Below are 16099 nucleotides of genomic sequence, written 5' to 3' on the forward strand. Positions count from 1 at the left end.
ATGTCTGCAAAATGTAATCCTTTTTTAGAGTCTCCAGCTTGAAGCACCTGGATTCTTCCTCAGAAACGCAAGTGATAAACCCTCATTTTCTGTCCTATTGATATCAGCTTTGAACCTGAACTAGCTAAGGCCTCATGCTTCAGTTCAGTTCAGTTTTCCAGCCAACACCTCCTAGCTACCGTCATCTACAGGAATCAGACAGGAAAGACATGTTGTTTTTGGTTGTATTACTCAATACCAGTGGCAGCTACAGTAAGTCTGACAGTTCATGAAGGAATCAGAGTGTTATTTAATAAAGACACCTTGTTTGTGCTTTTGCTGGTTCAAACACAGCATTCAATCTAATTTGGGAATTCCCTGATAGGCATTTTGACTCATTTTACCTGGAATTCTAAGGGTTGAATAAGCACATATTAGAAAACTGCATTTTGACTGGTTGCAGCAGAAAAAACGTTAGTTTTAAGTTTGTTAAATAATTCCTACACTGACTGAGGATTCGGTTTTGTAGAACCTTTTTCATGACCATATATGTTTTCAAAGTCTGTTGTCTAGTTTTTAATTTCTTCTCATGAGTTTGACTTGATTAAACCCCAAACAAACAGAATTAGTTTTATGTTTGATGATCCAAAATGCTTTTGTTATGGAACTTTCCAGTTATTAAGTACTTAGGATTTAATTAATACTTTTTAGTATAAATAAAATCTGGTAATTATCACTTTAAAGCTATTTTAAGCTTGCCTCAAGCTAATATGACTCACGTTATCTTGAAAGTCATTGTTTCTGTAAAATCACAGAGATTGTCTTTGTACATCAGGGGCAAGTTTGAGCAAGAATCAGTGATTCATAACATTCAGACAGAAATACGGCAAGAAAAAGGGATCAGACATCTCAGACTGTCTTCTTTCCTTTTCAGATTCGATGGCATCTTTGGGACAAATTTCTGACTAAAACATCAACAAGTCAAACTATAATCATGTCAAACATGTTAAATATTTCTGTTTGTCTCTCTCCGTCACTAACTGGTTTAACACGATTGTGATTCACACCTCAGTCACCACATCTGTCACCGCTGTAAACAGCCTGGTAAGTCTTTCCACAGCTGATCAGATTATTAACCCAGAAAATCAAACAGGTAGTTAGCATTAGCGGGGAAAGCCTTTATGGATTAGCAGACAAAGAAAAAGGGCAACACATGTTAAAGCTTTATAAACAGAAACTCTACAAATAGCATTACATGACCTCATTATTTTACCGCCCACAGCGTTTGACTGACTGGTGAGAACTGGGATGAAATTTCCTACACTGATAACAAAGTTTACACTTTAAAAAAGTCTTTAAACTAGAGACAACAAATACCAGTTTTTCCAACTAGTTGACTTTAGCAAGGTGCCAAGCAGCTTTCTCATAATTGTGCTGTAAAACATGTTTAGGTTATTAAAAAGATGGCTATCTACTCCTAGCCCCATATGGAAATATTTTTAGTTGTCCTTGCTTTAGTACTGAAGCAGTCCTCCTTAAAAACAATCGCCTCACTTTGAGACAGCTACACCAACGTTAGCCACATTTTGGCTCACAGCTGCCACACCTCAGATCCTGCACTGATAAAATTACACTTTTCAACAGGAAGATGCTTCATTTTTGTTTGTGAAACATATAAATACAATGCCTACAGTACGTATTCACTCCCTTGGATGTTATTACAAAAACCTCATTATTGTCAGCGTGAAAACGGATTTCTTCAAAGTAATGTCAATGAAATAGATATATGTAATATAGAGTGAGTAATTTCGTAGATGCACCTTTGGCTGTAATCACAGCTCTGAGTCTGTGTGGATAGGTCTCAATCAAGCTTACACATCGGTACACTGCAATTTTACTCCGTTCTTCTTTACAAAACTGCTCAAGCTCTGTCAGGTTGCACAGATTCCACAAATTCTCTATTGGATTAAAGTCTGGGCTTTGACTCGGCCACTCCAGAACATTCACCTTGTTGCCTTTAAACCATTTCTGTGTAGCTTTCACTGTATGCTTCGAGTTATCGTCTCTCTGGAAAATAAATCTTCTCCCAAGCCGTAGTTCTCTTGGAGACTGAATAAGATTGTCTTCCATGACTTTTCTATATTTTTCCACATTTATTTTACCCTCTACCTTTACAAACCTTCCAGGGCTGGCTGCCTAGAAGCATCTCCACAGCATGATGCTGAAACTGCCATGCTTCACAGTGGGGATGGTGTGTTTGTGGTGATGTGCAGTGTTTGGCGTCTGACAAACATAGCGTCTTTTCTGATGGCCAACAAGCAACATTTTGGTCTCATCAGACCAAAGAACTTTCCCCACTTGACCATGGAGTCTCCCACATGCTTTTTGGTGAACTCTATTTTAAACTTCATTAAATATAAGTTTTCTTCAACAGTGGCTTTCTCTTTAACACTCTCCCACAAAGCTTTGACTGGTGAAGAACCCGGACAACAGTTAATGTGTGCAGTCTCTCCCATCTCAGCTGCTGAAGCTTGAAGCTTCTTCAGAGTAGTCACAGGTGTCTTGGTGGCCTTTCTCACTAGTTTCCTTCTTACACGCTTACTCAGATTTAACTGAACTCCGGGGGATGTTCAGTGCCTTGGGTTTTTTTTTATCCATCCCCTGACTTTTATGTTTCAATAACCTTTTCCGTGAATTGCTTGGAGTGTTCCTTTGTCTTTATAGTGAAATGGTAGCCAGGAATACTGATCAACTAGTGACTGGACCTTCCAGACAAAGGTGTCTTTATACTACAATCACTTGAGAAACATTCACTGCACTCAGATGATCCCAATTTCACTAATTGTGAGACTACTAGTACTTGTTTCACTTTGACATTTAAGAGTTTTTTTTAATCTTCTGTTTTGTCAAAAAAGTCAGATTATATTGAACATGACTGATTTATAAAATCAATTAAAGGGTTTAACATCCAAGGGGTGAATACTTTTTATAGGCAGTGTATCTTTTCTTTGAATTGAATAGAAACTACAGTGGTTAAAAAAAGTGTAAGTGAATGACACCAATGTTGACATATAGCTGGCTAGCATCGCTAACTTTGGTAAAATCTAAACTAAAAAAAAAGCTTCCTTGTTAATTTTAAGCATCAAATTGTATTTTGTCTGAAGCGCAGCTCCTTTCTGCTGCTTTGAAACATTATTTTGGTGGTCTTCAACTTTATTATTACAGAACGTCTTCTGTTTTGCACAGGGAAAAAGAAGATAGCACCGTGTTTCAGGAATTTTTAGGTCACAATTGATCGCTATAGTACTTTATCAGATTACCTTTGCCTTTATTACGAGTTGACACTGACCTCCATGAACCCAAATTCCTGCAACAAAAATGTAAATAATGAAATCTAGCTGCTTTTGGTGTTGCAAAACTGACATGGGAAAATAGCCTGTTATATGTTTATGTTATTGATTCTTTTTTCAAATTCAGCAGTTTATGGCTGAATTTTTGTGGTTACATGAGTGGAGAGAATTCAGCGCTGGAGGTTGTCAGTTACTGGTTTGTGTGTTTACGTTGGTTTGCTGGGATCCGTGGCGTGTTGGGACATGCCAAGCTGTCACCGACTGATGACAGGCAGCAAACTGATAAAGTGATTAAGAGCAGAGAGCATGATTACACGTTTACAGCAGGAGAGACCAGCTAAAGAGACTTTCTCACAGTCAGGCTGCAGTGAAATCATGACCTAATGAACAAAGAATGCAGATCTAATGTATTCCTAATGTTTTGGAGACAAGAGTGACAAAGTTTTTGGATATTTTTCAGCCAAGTGAAAACCCCAACACAAATCCAGGTGTGCTTCTTCTCATCAAACAAACCCATATTCTTCATGGGAAATGAAACAGACGTATGATCTGAATGTCAAAAATGTCTGTCCTGTCTGTCCTCAGCTGCCCCACTGATAAAGGCAAAATACCCCCCAAAAAGCAAATCAAGATTATTATGAGGGATAGGATTTTTGCAAGATAAGTCAAATACTTTTGAGTTCCTGATGATGGAGGTACTCTGAATAACAGCTGTCATTCCTAAATGGTAAAGATGATATTTTTGAGAAACCACTTCATAAAAGTTGGAAGTCTACACTCCAATCACATCTTATCGATTTATTTAGGATCAAAGGTGATGGTAAACAGAAGCGAAATAGTATAAACTTTGTCATTGTCTAAGTTTTTATGGAATAAGAACTTAACTGTGAGTCTTGATGATCAGTTTTGTATTAATCATTGTTTTTCACTGAAAGAAACATGAAATACTGAACAATTTGTTGGGATCCGTTCAAAGAAAACAAGCTTTCTAACATCTGGACTGTAACATTTGTCAAACAGAGCATCTCTATAGATCTGCAGTGATCCACAGTCAAGGACGCCCATAAGGGGGGGTAGAGGGGAGAGCTTTACAGGGCCAAACCAAACAGGGGCCCATGGAGGTCAGCAAAATCATGGTCCATTTCAAAGTTAAGCTCTGCTGATGATATTCATTTTGAACCTAAATCATAACCACTTATCAAGGCAAGAAAAAAGTCTTATGTGTTTATGTTGCAGTACAGTATAGCGTTTTTCAAAATGTAAACACCTTCCCTTTAAACAGAATTACCTTTTTATTGGTGATATTAACAATGTGCATGGGCACACTGAACTAAATGATTAGGAAAGTAATGTCAGACTTCCTAGCAAGACCATAATATGCACAAATGTCAGGATGCCAGAAAGTTTAGTAGAAGAAGCCAAGACAACTCTTCTTAGGGAAAAGAACAAAATATTTGTGAAAAGAGACATAAATAGGTTGAAAGTGGTAAAACACAAAATGGCAAAAGTGGCCAAAAACAGCGGAAGGCAGCAAATATGGGCAAAAAAAGTTGCAAAAAGTGGCAATGACACTACAAAGATTGCCAAAAACTGGAAAAAATGTTTAAAAGTGGAAAAAACTGGCCAAGAAAAGTTTGAAAAAGAAGTGGCACAAATGGGCAAAACTCTGGAAAAAATATTGTAGAAAGTGGCAAAAAATGGCAAAAACCACAGAAATGTGCAAGAAAGTTGCAAAAACGGCCCCCTAGTCTGGCAGCTCTTCTGGAATTTTCCTAATGAAACATGGCCAGTTTGTCACTGTCCACAAAAATAACTTTTCACAATCAACTGTCCCATCAGCTTTGTATAGCTATCAAAAGGGCAAATGGAGCCTGTACAATGCTTTTCTGGTCATCCAACAACTCAAAGCTCTTTTACACTTCAGGTCACACCTACACATTCACTCACACTGATGGAGAATGTTGCTATGGAGAATTTGCCATCAATATTAGCTAATCCTGTTAAAGCACACTCAGCAGCTCTCTCTTACAAAAATCTTTGACACTTTGCAGAAAGCATGGTCAATCTTGTCCAGCTCTGCTATCCTCTTTTGGAGGAATTCACTCCTCTTTTCTCAGGACGGAGATATCAACTTCCAGGATCTAGAAAAAACAGATACAAATTCTCTTTTGTCCCATGTGCAATTAATGCACTGAACTTAAACAGTGCTTAAATGCACCTCCCTTGAGGAACTGATGATGATTTTAGAGTATTTTTAGAATTAACTTTTAGGAAGGCTGTGATCATTGTAGTTTTTACATTTTACATTCACTTTTGAATGCTCTGTTATGCACTTATTATGAAAATTTCTCATGGGAATTGGAGGATTCTTTCTTTTAAGTGTTAACTGTTCTTGTACCACTTTCTGCAAACCAAATTTCCCCCCGTGGGACAATAAAGCTCTGAACTGAACTGATCTAAACTCAAATGAACTGAACTGAGAACAAACTGGGGTTAAGTGTCTTGCCCAAACACATCGACATGCGACTGCAGGAGCAGGGATCAAACCCACAACCTTCTGACTGTGGGACAACTGTCTACCCACTGATCCACAGTTATTCCTACTCCTGTTGCTGTTTTCTTCTGAATCTCTTCTATTTTAAATTATTTTATGGGAAATGACTGAATTATGCTGTACATAGAATGTTGTAATTTTTGTATGACACAGATGTAACATACCTGAAATGACTAGAGATTTGCATGAGTTGACAAGAATGAAACTTACAGTATCACAAATCAATCAAACTCTGTGGTTTGGGTCTGTTTGTTTTTTGTACTACAACAGCAGCTGCACCTTTCAGTGCCACAACTCAACTCAGTGTTTTGACAGCTGAGACCATATTTCTGCTGCAGACCTAATCCATCACAGAAAATCATCTCCTTTTGCATATAACTTTCATTTCTGCTATTAATTCAAACTTGATTTTTTGGGTTTAACCTTCCATGTATAATCAACCCTGCTCTTGCATATCCTCACTGGCTCCCTGCACACTCCAGGCTGGATTTTAAAGTTGTATTCTTTAGTCCTCTAGACCCCTTAGCACTCACCTTTGCAGTCCCTTGCTCTCATCTTAAACTTAAAGGTGACCTTGCTTTCGCAGTCAAGACTCTCTGTTGACCGTAAACATATTTTTGTTGGTATTTGATCCTGAACAGGGGGTTTTCTCTCATATTTCTTCTTGTTTCCTTGGTTTCTGTCCTTAATATTGCGGTGATCTGCATGCCTTTTCTCTTTGAAAGCTGCTTATGTTTTTTAATGACTTAAGAATACAGAGAATAAAATCAAAGATAAACATTTCTGCATCTACTTTTTTGCTCTTAATAACGATTTAGTGTTGCATATCGGAGGCCACATTGGTGAAACCTGCTGTATTTTCCCTGCTTGTCTGTGTGTGTCCTCTCTGAAGATGATTATGGTTTAAACATAGTTTCAGCAGCTCTAACAGGATTAAACAGGTGTGGGCGAGACAGAGGAAACAGAGACAGAAGGATAACTCTTACTCCAGACGGTGAGCTTGATGTGCCGCTCAAAGTTCCCGTTGGGGAAGGTGGAGATGTGGCAGGTGTAGCTGCCTTCGTCCGACTCCTCTGTGCTCGGGATGAGCAGAGCTGAGTTCTCCGTGGGACTTCCGCCCTCAAACCTCACCCGGCCGGAGTAACGCCCAAACTCTGACACAGAACAAAGAGAATGATCATTGTAAACAAAGCTGCACTGATAAATTATTATTTATGAACACGACACAAGAGAAATGCATGATCAAAACAATAATCACTAATAAAAAGAATTATACTATTAGATACCACAAAAATAAAACAGCATTTATCCAGTGACGTCACCACTCCACCCTGCAGGCGAATAATCCAGGTGTTGTCTGACAGGCTCCAGGTATGATGTCATTACAGTTGCCAGGTTTCTAAATATTTACGTTTTTCATTTTTGACGCAATATAAAATTCTAAAAATAAAAGATGCAGTTCATGACGTTTGATCAGGACCGTCATTGAAATGGTTTTCTATAAAGACGTCTTAATTTTAGAGGGTGGAAACTTTGCTTATGTTTCACTACACAGCTCAAAGTTCATCCACTTACAATGAGATAAAGAGTATTCCCATGCATCTAATCTTGTCTTTCTATCTTTCTGACTCATCTTCCTTCCCTTTATCCCTCAGAAATTTAATCATAAGCCAGTATAAATAGATAAACAATGAAAATTCTAGTATGGAGATCTTACATTGTGATTCAATGTCAGATCATTTTGTTGTGTTGCAAATAAAAAGTGAATCTATTTACCAGGTGGTCCATGGGATTGTCAGTATAAATCTGGGAAAGTATTAATGAAACAACCTGTGGTTTATCTTAAGCTTAGCAGGTATAAGTAGACAAAGTCATTTGTCACCATCCAGAGAGTTAAGATTTTGTTTTGTTTACATCTAAGAAAATCTTCATTAATAATTGTAGGATAGAGAAACCTAAAGATTGTATGCATTGAGGTTAATTACAGCCTAAATATGAACTAAACACAAGATACTAATGCCCTGATGTAAGGATCTAAATCATCTAAATTATTTCCCCATGTGATAAATATCCAATTACTGCCCCCCCCAGCCCTAATTTGGTAAAGGCAAGCAAGGAGAGAAGACGTAAGAAAATTAGAAAGAAGACAGAGGAGGCACCCACAGTACTACTACTATTGCATCTTAGTACCATTATGATGAAGCTCTAGTAAATCATATGTTCTATTGTATTGTCATGTATTGTGTTAGACTTCTGCACCATGAACTGATCAATTTAAAATGCATTTATTGTGTATTTAAGATTACTTTTCCCCCTTATACAAAGTAGGATAAATGTATTGTTTTTGTCAATGCTTAACAATGTAGTTTATGTACTTTGTGTTGATGTGCTGTCCTTGTTGTGTGGGTGTTTTATTGTTGGTCTTGCATCAGTTTTATATGGGATTACAGATTCAGAAATTGTGACTCACTTAATCTGGTGCAACTTATTTTCCATTTCCTGTGTATGAATGATGATGCCGTCACTTTTATGGATCAGTTTCTTAAATAATAAAATAACGCATCTAACACAGCTCATAAACATGCATGTATAAAGACTGAATCCCTCACTGCAGCCCACCTGTATGTCCGTCTGTGAAGTGAGCGGTGATGATCTGCTCCTTGCTGCCGTCTGGGAGCGCTTTCAGCCAGGTGACCTGCACCACCTTCTCCCCCGCCTCTACCTGGTATCGACAGGGCAGTCTGGTCTGACTCTCGGCCATGGAGCGCAGGGAGATGACGGGCTGGGGAGGCTCCACAAACGCGGCCTGTAGACACATAGCTGAAGAGAGGAAAATGATCAGTTCACTGCTTTTGCTTTATCTTTTTATCATTTATACAACAGAGTCTTTGTGTGGTTCTTTTTACTGTAAAATTTGGCGCTGCATCTTGTGAGTCCAAAAAGAACAAGAAGCTTTCATGTTATTTGTTTGCTTATGTGGTCTGATCCTGCCTTTAGATAACCATTTTTTAAATGTTTTCATTTACTCTACTGCTACAAGATTATTTGATAATTGTGTGATTTGGATTTCTGATCAAGCCGATTGATTTTTCCCAATGACATGATATTTTCCTCAAGTCCACAATATCAGATAGTTAGTAGGCCCACTTCATGCACACCTTAAAACAGGTAGTCTATCCTACTTTTTCACCTTTACACCCATATTATTTCAGAGCATAAGAGGTCTTAACCCTATCCCACAATGCATTGGGCCTGAGGTTTAGTAAACTCCAGACAGGTTTTTATGTAGACAGACAAAAACATTCTGACCTCCGGGCCGTCAACACTTTATCTATGGTGCTTGTCTGTTGACACTCAGACACAAAAATCATGCAAAGTCCACAAAGGAGCTTCATGCTCCAGGGCGGCGGAGCTATCAGCTCTAACAAAAGAGCTTTTATCCTCTCTAATTCTTTCCTTGAAAGCAGAAATCTTCCTCTTATAATGAAGTAACGTGCCTCAGAGAGCTACCATGACAAAGAGATGTCTGAAGTTTTGTAAAAGTTGAAGTGTCAAACAAGAGGTTTCAGGGGTTTATCAGGTTAAACGGAAAGTTTGGGTTGAATAGATAAATAACTTGAACAGTCATGGAAAGTGGAGGAGTTGAATTTCATTTTTAATGTTTTAGATGTGTGTGTGTGTGTGATTCACTGGTGGACTCTGACTCTGGGGGCAGGTACTCCAATGCTTGATCAGTTATCACAAAAGTGCCATCTTGAATGTCCCTATGAGAGGTAGACATCATAAAGTTCCCTCTAAGGTGCCCTGTAACTAAGTGCTTTCTTTGGCGACTTCTGAGTGGCGGAATTTGACAACCATGTATGAACAACATTGTTCCCTTATTTGATGCGGTCTTCTTGGACAGAATTCAAAGATGTGTTCTCTAGGAATCTATTTATATAAGCAGACAAAATTTGACAAAGTACCCTCTTGCTGATCATTCAGTGAGTAAAGTTTGACATGTTCCTCTTTTGGATGCTGTCTAAGTGGGCAAAATTAGACAGCATGCCGTCTAGGGCTCAAAGAAAGTGCAAAATATGACAAATTGTGCTCTAGGATACTCTCAGAGAGTGCAAAGTTGTGCCTTCTAAATGCCCTCTTAGCAGGAAAATTTAAAGTGCCCTGTGGGATGCCCTAAGAGAGGGCAAAAATCAAATGGATGGATGGATGGATGGATGGATGGTCTAATGGATGTTGGATGGATGGTACATGGATGGATGGACGGACAGACGGACGGACGGCAGATGGATGGATGGTATATAGGTGGATGGATGGATGGATGGATGGATGGACAGACGGACGGTTGGATGGATGGATGGATGGTCTGATGGATGGATGGATGGATGGATGGATGGTTTATGGATGGATGGGTGGATGGATGGTATATAGATGGATGGATGGATGGATGGATGGATGGATGGATGGATGGATGGTATATAGATGGATGGATGGATGGATGGATGGATGGATGGATGGATGGTATATAGATGGATGGATGGATGGATGGATGGATGGATGGATGGATGGATGCCCTCTCAGGTGGCAACATTTGACCTTTTTGGTGCTGTGTAATTTGGCCTCATTTTCCAATTCCCTGTCTTGATATCTGTTAGTGGACAGCATTCAAAGATAGACCCTCTAGGGTGAACTTCAATTCAACAAAATGCCCTATAGGATGTTCTTTAAGTGGGCAAAATGTGACAAGGTACCTTCCAGTGAATGAACCAGATAAAGAGCTCTACAAAGGCCACGTGTCCAGTAGTGGAGTAAATGCATTTAAATGCCACAAAGTCCCCACTGTGTATCTTTGTGAAATCATTGGTTAACAATTCCTCCTCTGTTTAATTTAAAAGATTTAGTAGGTTCCATCTTGGTAGGAAAAGTTTGATCTTAACCAGAATGTCAAACTATTTCAATATTAATAAATGACAACTCTTTGTGTCCTGGTACCCAGCGATACAGCAGGGGAGCTTTCATCATTTTCGCCCCTGCTCCTCAAACATCCTGAGTCCACCACTGGTGCGATCAGTTGATTAAAAGTTAAAATATGCATTTAGACACTAGTAAATCTATTCTGGACATAAACCTTAATTTTGATGTCTGCTTTTCTGCAAAATGTCTGAAGATTGTCCAGATTTGTTGTCGCTGTGCCGATGAAGACAGACCTAAGTACAAGTTTAAACCTGTTCAGTTTGTGTTAAAGCTTTCCAGCAGCAGGACGGTTTCTGTTTGTGTCTGCAGGCATTAAGTGAGCTGGAGTTGTCCTTAAAGCTCCTGGGGTAAAAACATCATATGTAAAAAACAATCAATACAATACAGATCATTAAGAAGAGGACAAAAATGCAGCTTTAAGAGTCTTCCAGTTAAAGGGCTGCTTTTATTTAGCACCTTTATAATGCCAGTGTGATTAATCAAGTTTCAGTTTCAATCAGCTTCCTATGATCACAGCCGACTTTAAAATGATGACTAAGAGTGACTGTATCTTTATCCCACCTGGTTAAAAGTCTACAGCTGATCGTGGGACAGACACACAAAAGTAAGGTTAGGAGGAGAAACCAAACATTTGCCCTTTGGTATCTGAGGTCAACACACTTTATTCTCTTTGTTTACTGACTCATGAGCCTGATCAATGATTACACCGCAAGCTAATATGAGACACAACAGACTCCCACTGATAAAAATCCCACACAGTCACAGCAAGGACGCACAGACAGAGAGAGAAAGAGAGGAAAAAGATGGCTTTACTCAAACAGAAAGTTAAAATTAAGTCAAGGGCAGCAGTGTGGGCGACCTAAATGTCCAGAAGAAGCTGTAGAGGGGAGAAAAAGTAAAAACAAAAACAAAAAAAAACTCAGAGTAAGACAGACTTTAAAGAAGGACAAAGACAAATAAAGAAAAGGCAGAGAGTCAAGATAGGCAAACACAAACTGAGTGAAAGAGTTAAACACTTCTCACACACTTTAGATAAACACCGTCTCATTTGAGGTTCACTGAGCCGCTCTACAAGCTTTTCCTGTTCACTCAGGATGACAGTAACTTAATCACACTTGTGGCTGCAGGTGGAGGACAAGAAGAAAGAATAACAGTCTGATACATGCGGTTGTTTTAATTGGAGCATCCCTGTGTTCCACATGTGTCAGAATTTAATCTCCACAGAGGAAGGAGACAAAAGCTGCGACAGAATCGGGCACAAAAACAGGAAGGACACAGGTTGGGCAAGAAGTCGTGAATCACGTTTTTACTAATAGTAAGAATGTGACGGAGCCACATTCTGTTATGCTGCTTCTTTCTCCACACCTGCAGGGACACACAGATCAGACGCTGCAGGGTCAACAGGATGTGGGCAACATGGCATTACAGCCATACATGGTTATCATACAATAATGGTCCAAAACCTGAGGGAGCTGAGTTACCTAAGGCTGTAAAAGCAAGCCTTTTCATCAGTTTTAAACATGGCTGCAGGGATTTGGTCCCATTTGGTCGACCTTTTCAATACATAGAGGTGTTCAAGTGAGATAAGGTCTGGGCTCGGTGCAAGTCGTCCATGTTTCCCGTCATCAAACTCTGAGAAAAGATGCCTGAAAATCCACTGTCTAAAACCAAAGTATTCCTTGAAACAACCTCTAACAACCCGTTTTTTTTAACTGCACAGAAATTCAAAGGTCACTAAAATCTTTCATTCTGTAGCTCCTGTAGCAGATAGAGATAGAAACAAAAACCTTTGAAAGTAGGGATACATTGGATTTTTGCCAATATCTGAAATACTAATATCTGCAAATTCATTCAAGCCCATGCTGAGTTATAAATGTGGTTGAGACCTAAAACTTCAGTCTTTAAAACACAAATATAAGTGTGGGGACAAACAAAAGAAAAAAAATCAGCTAACATAGGGCTGTCATTCCTGCCTAAACCCTTGCTTATTTTAGCTTATTTTAGGCCAATATTTACAGCTGATACAGGCTAGTGTTTTTACATCCGAGATAGGTAGATAGTTAGAACAGATATAGGTTGACATTTACAGCCAAAATAGGCAGAGATATTCCACAATATTCAGCTGATGTAGGCCAGTTTTTAAGGTATATATAGGCTGATTTTTACAGCTGATATAGGATGAAATTTACTGTGAATACATGCCAATGTTTACATTAGATACAGGCCAATAGTTACGACAGATATGGGCCGATATTTACAGCTAACGTTCAATGATGTTTACAGCTGATATAGGATGATATACACCACGATACACAGCTTATGTAGGCAAATTTTAAAGCCTCTATAGACTATTTAGATCTGCTATAAGCCAAACTTTACAGCTAATGCATGCCAATGTTTACATCTGATATAGGCTGATATATGCTGCCATGTACAGCCAATGTAGGCCAATTTTTAAAAGCTGATATAAGACAATGTTTACAGCCAAAAAAGGCTCATCTTTAAAGCCTACACAGGCTTGTATTTACAGCTGGTATAGGCTAATATTTACAGCCAATACAGGCCTATAATTACAACCAATATTTGCCAATGTTCAGAGTAGTTTTGCCGATGTTTACTACTGATAAAGGTTAATATATGCCACCATATCTAGCTGATGTAGGTTGATGTTTAAAGCCAATATAGGCCAATCTCTACAGCGACTACAGGCTAATGGTTACAGCCCATATAGGCTGATATTTACAGCTGATAACGGACCATTTACAGACGATGTATGTATGTATAAACAGCCTCTATAGGACGGTGTTTACGGCTGATATTGGCTGATGATTACAGCCGATATAGTTTTATATCTGCAGCCAATATAAGACAGGCAGCAGTGGGAGTATTGAAGGTTAAACGTCATGCCCAAGGAAATATCATCATGTGCCTGCAAGGGATGGGGATCAAACCCCTGACCTTCCAGTTGGAGATGACCATCTCTACCTACTGATCCAAAATCACCCATCCAGTCTTAGAGGTAAATATATGTAAATTTTACATCCAGCCTAAATGTGTTAAAACAACATTATTATTATTTAAAATGAAATGATTTTAATACATAAAACAGAAATCTTAGACACTCAGTATTGAGTAATCTATTGTCTTTTTTAAGATTTATTTTGGGGCTTTTATTGCCTTTATCAGAGAGAGATAGGACAGTGGACAGAGCTGGAAACAGCCTCCCATGGCTTGCATGTCTTACTGTATTGGTGAAAAAAAATCTTTAATATTGGTGTATTTAAAAAAAAAAACAATTCTTTAAAAATGTCTGTAAATGAATAAAGTCTGGAGCACCGATTTGCCCTAAAACTTTTAGTCACAGAGTGTAATTACAGGCAGCTCTAGTGTTCATTTCCATTCCTTGGATCTGAGAGGCTTCATTCAATCTGAGGAAAACTGTCCCAGAAAGGTGAAACAGAACACCTGAAAGTTTACTGGCAATTTTAGCCAGAGAGTTCATGCTGTAGTAATGGAACACTGAAATAAAATGTGTATATCTGCATAATAATAATAAGACAGGTACAAAAGGTGTGCCCATATGCCATCAAAATCCTAACTACATCAGGTAGATCACATACGGACTGATGTGTCTGCCTTCTGGTCATTTGACTTCCTGTTTAAAGCCTCCAACGAGACCAGCTCTTTCAGTTTAAGGTCTTTCTGTAACTCATTGAAGGGAGCAATAAATTTAAACTCTTTTTATCTCCTGTTCAACTCTGACCTTTGGAACAGGCAGAAAAGATCCTGAGACTTTCTCCTGTACCTGTAAAGTTAATCAGCAGATTTGAAAGGATAAAACTGGCATGCTTTAAAAATGAGACAGACGCACTGGATCCGGTGTGTCCACATACTTTTGACCACAGAGATTGACTTGAGCACTCTACTTTCTCTTTACTAGAAATAAAAGCTTTGTTAAGACAATGACAATCTCTCCCTACATGTCAAACTTTGACCAAAGAGTGTAACTGAAGAAAACCTGTGAAGTCTGGGTTATTTATCTACACTGTTTAAAACAATTTATGCAAAAAGACAAAAAAAAATGAGACTCAAATGCACAAATTTCAGGGCGTGGGCGGGAATTAACATCAGACAACAATACTTGAACAGGAAACGGAGATTCACTGAGGGGAAATTAGGGCAAAAATCCAGCTGATCGCTGATACTGATGGGTTTTTCAATATTTCTTTTAGTATAAGACTCAACAATCAACTCAACAGAACTCCATGGTTTGCCAAGAAAATACATGAGAGTTTGTCCAACAGGTGACTTCTGCTAGTTAAAAATCTCTTTTGATTCAGTGGTTAGGGAGGCAAATGGTAACATTAGTTCATTTGTGATTGGCCACTATCACTAGAAACTCAGTCAGATGATTTCACCTCTGCCAGGGAGGTTATGTGATCGGCAGGGTTTGTTAGTTTTAGTTTGTTTGATAGCAACATAACTCAAAAAGTTATGGGCGGATTTTCATGAAATTTTCAGGAAATGTCAAAAATGGCATAAGAAAGAACTGATTAGATTTTGGGAGTGATCCAGATCACTGTCTGGATCCAGGAATTTTTTAAAGGATTCTGTACTATTGGGAGATAGGGCTAATGGCAGAGGTCTTTTTGTTAACACATTATGACTCATTTTCTAGATATGGATCCATTTCAACCGTTAAAATGAAGTAATTTTAGATCAAATATATATCTTTGCCACATAACATAAACTTTACCCTTAATACAATGAAATCCCTCCATATTAATGGCATGTTTAACTCATATGAAAGTTTTTTTAATCTAAACTCTTAAAGTCATCATGTAGTGGTTATTGCAATTAAAATACACATTTTTTTAATGGTTGTGAAAAAAATTACCAATCAAATCTTGAAAAAATGGGCACCCATGTACAGATGGTATAATCCTCGGCCTACTTGTCGTGGGATAGACTCCAGGGTAAACGGACTTGAGTTTTATGGCATTTTTCTAGTCGTCTGACCACTCAAATGCGGGTCACACCTACTCATTCACACAAACATTTATACTCTGATGGCAAAGGCAACTATGGAGAGTTGTTTATCAGTATTAGCTAATCCTATTCACAATACATGCTGCAGACAAAGCAATGGGAGCAAACTGGGGTTAAGTGTCATGTGACCACTTGGGGTGGGGATCAAAGCCACAACCTTCCGACTGCGGGACGACAGACTCTACCTGCAGAGCCA

The 16099-nt window shown here is 38.6% G+C and overlaps 1 protein-coding gene across 2 annotated transcripts in view; it reads right to left on the reverse strand.

Annotated features, from left to right (window-relative positions):
- nectin4b (nectin cell adhesion molecule 4b) overlaps positions 1-16099 on the reverse strand; it is a 37833-nt gene that overhangs the window by 20128 nt on the left and 1606 nt on the right. For both annotated transcript variants that reach the window (XM_041803928.1, XM_041803927.1), the window contains exons 2-3: positions 8503-8703; positions 6870-7037 (exon numbers count right to left, since the gene is read on the reverse strand). In XM_041803928.1, coding sequence (XP_041659862.1) covers positions 6870-7037; positions 8503-8703 — 369 coding nt within the window. The remainder of the gene's footprint in view (positions 1-6869; positions 7038-8502; positions 8704-16099) is intronic.

Source organism: Cheilinus undulatus, linkage group 13, assembly GCF_018320785.1.
Source record: "Cheilinus undulatus linkage group 13, ASM1832078v1, whole genome shotgun sequence".
Classification (NCBI taxonomy): Eukaryota; Metazoa; Chordata; class Actinopteri; order Labriformes; family Labridae; genus Cheilinus; species Cheilinus undulatus.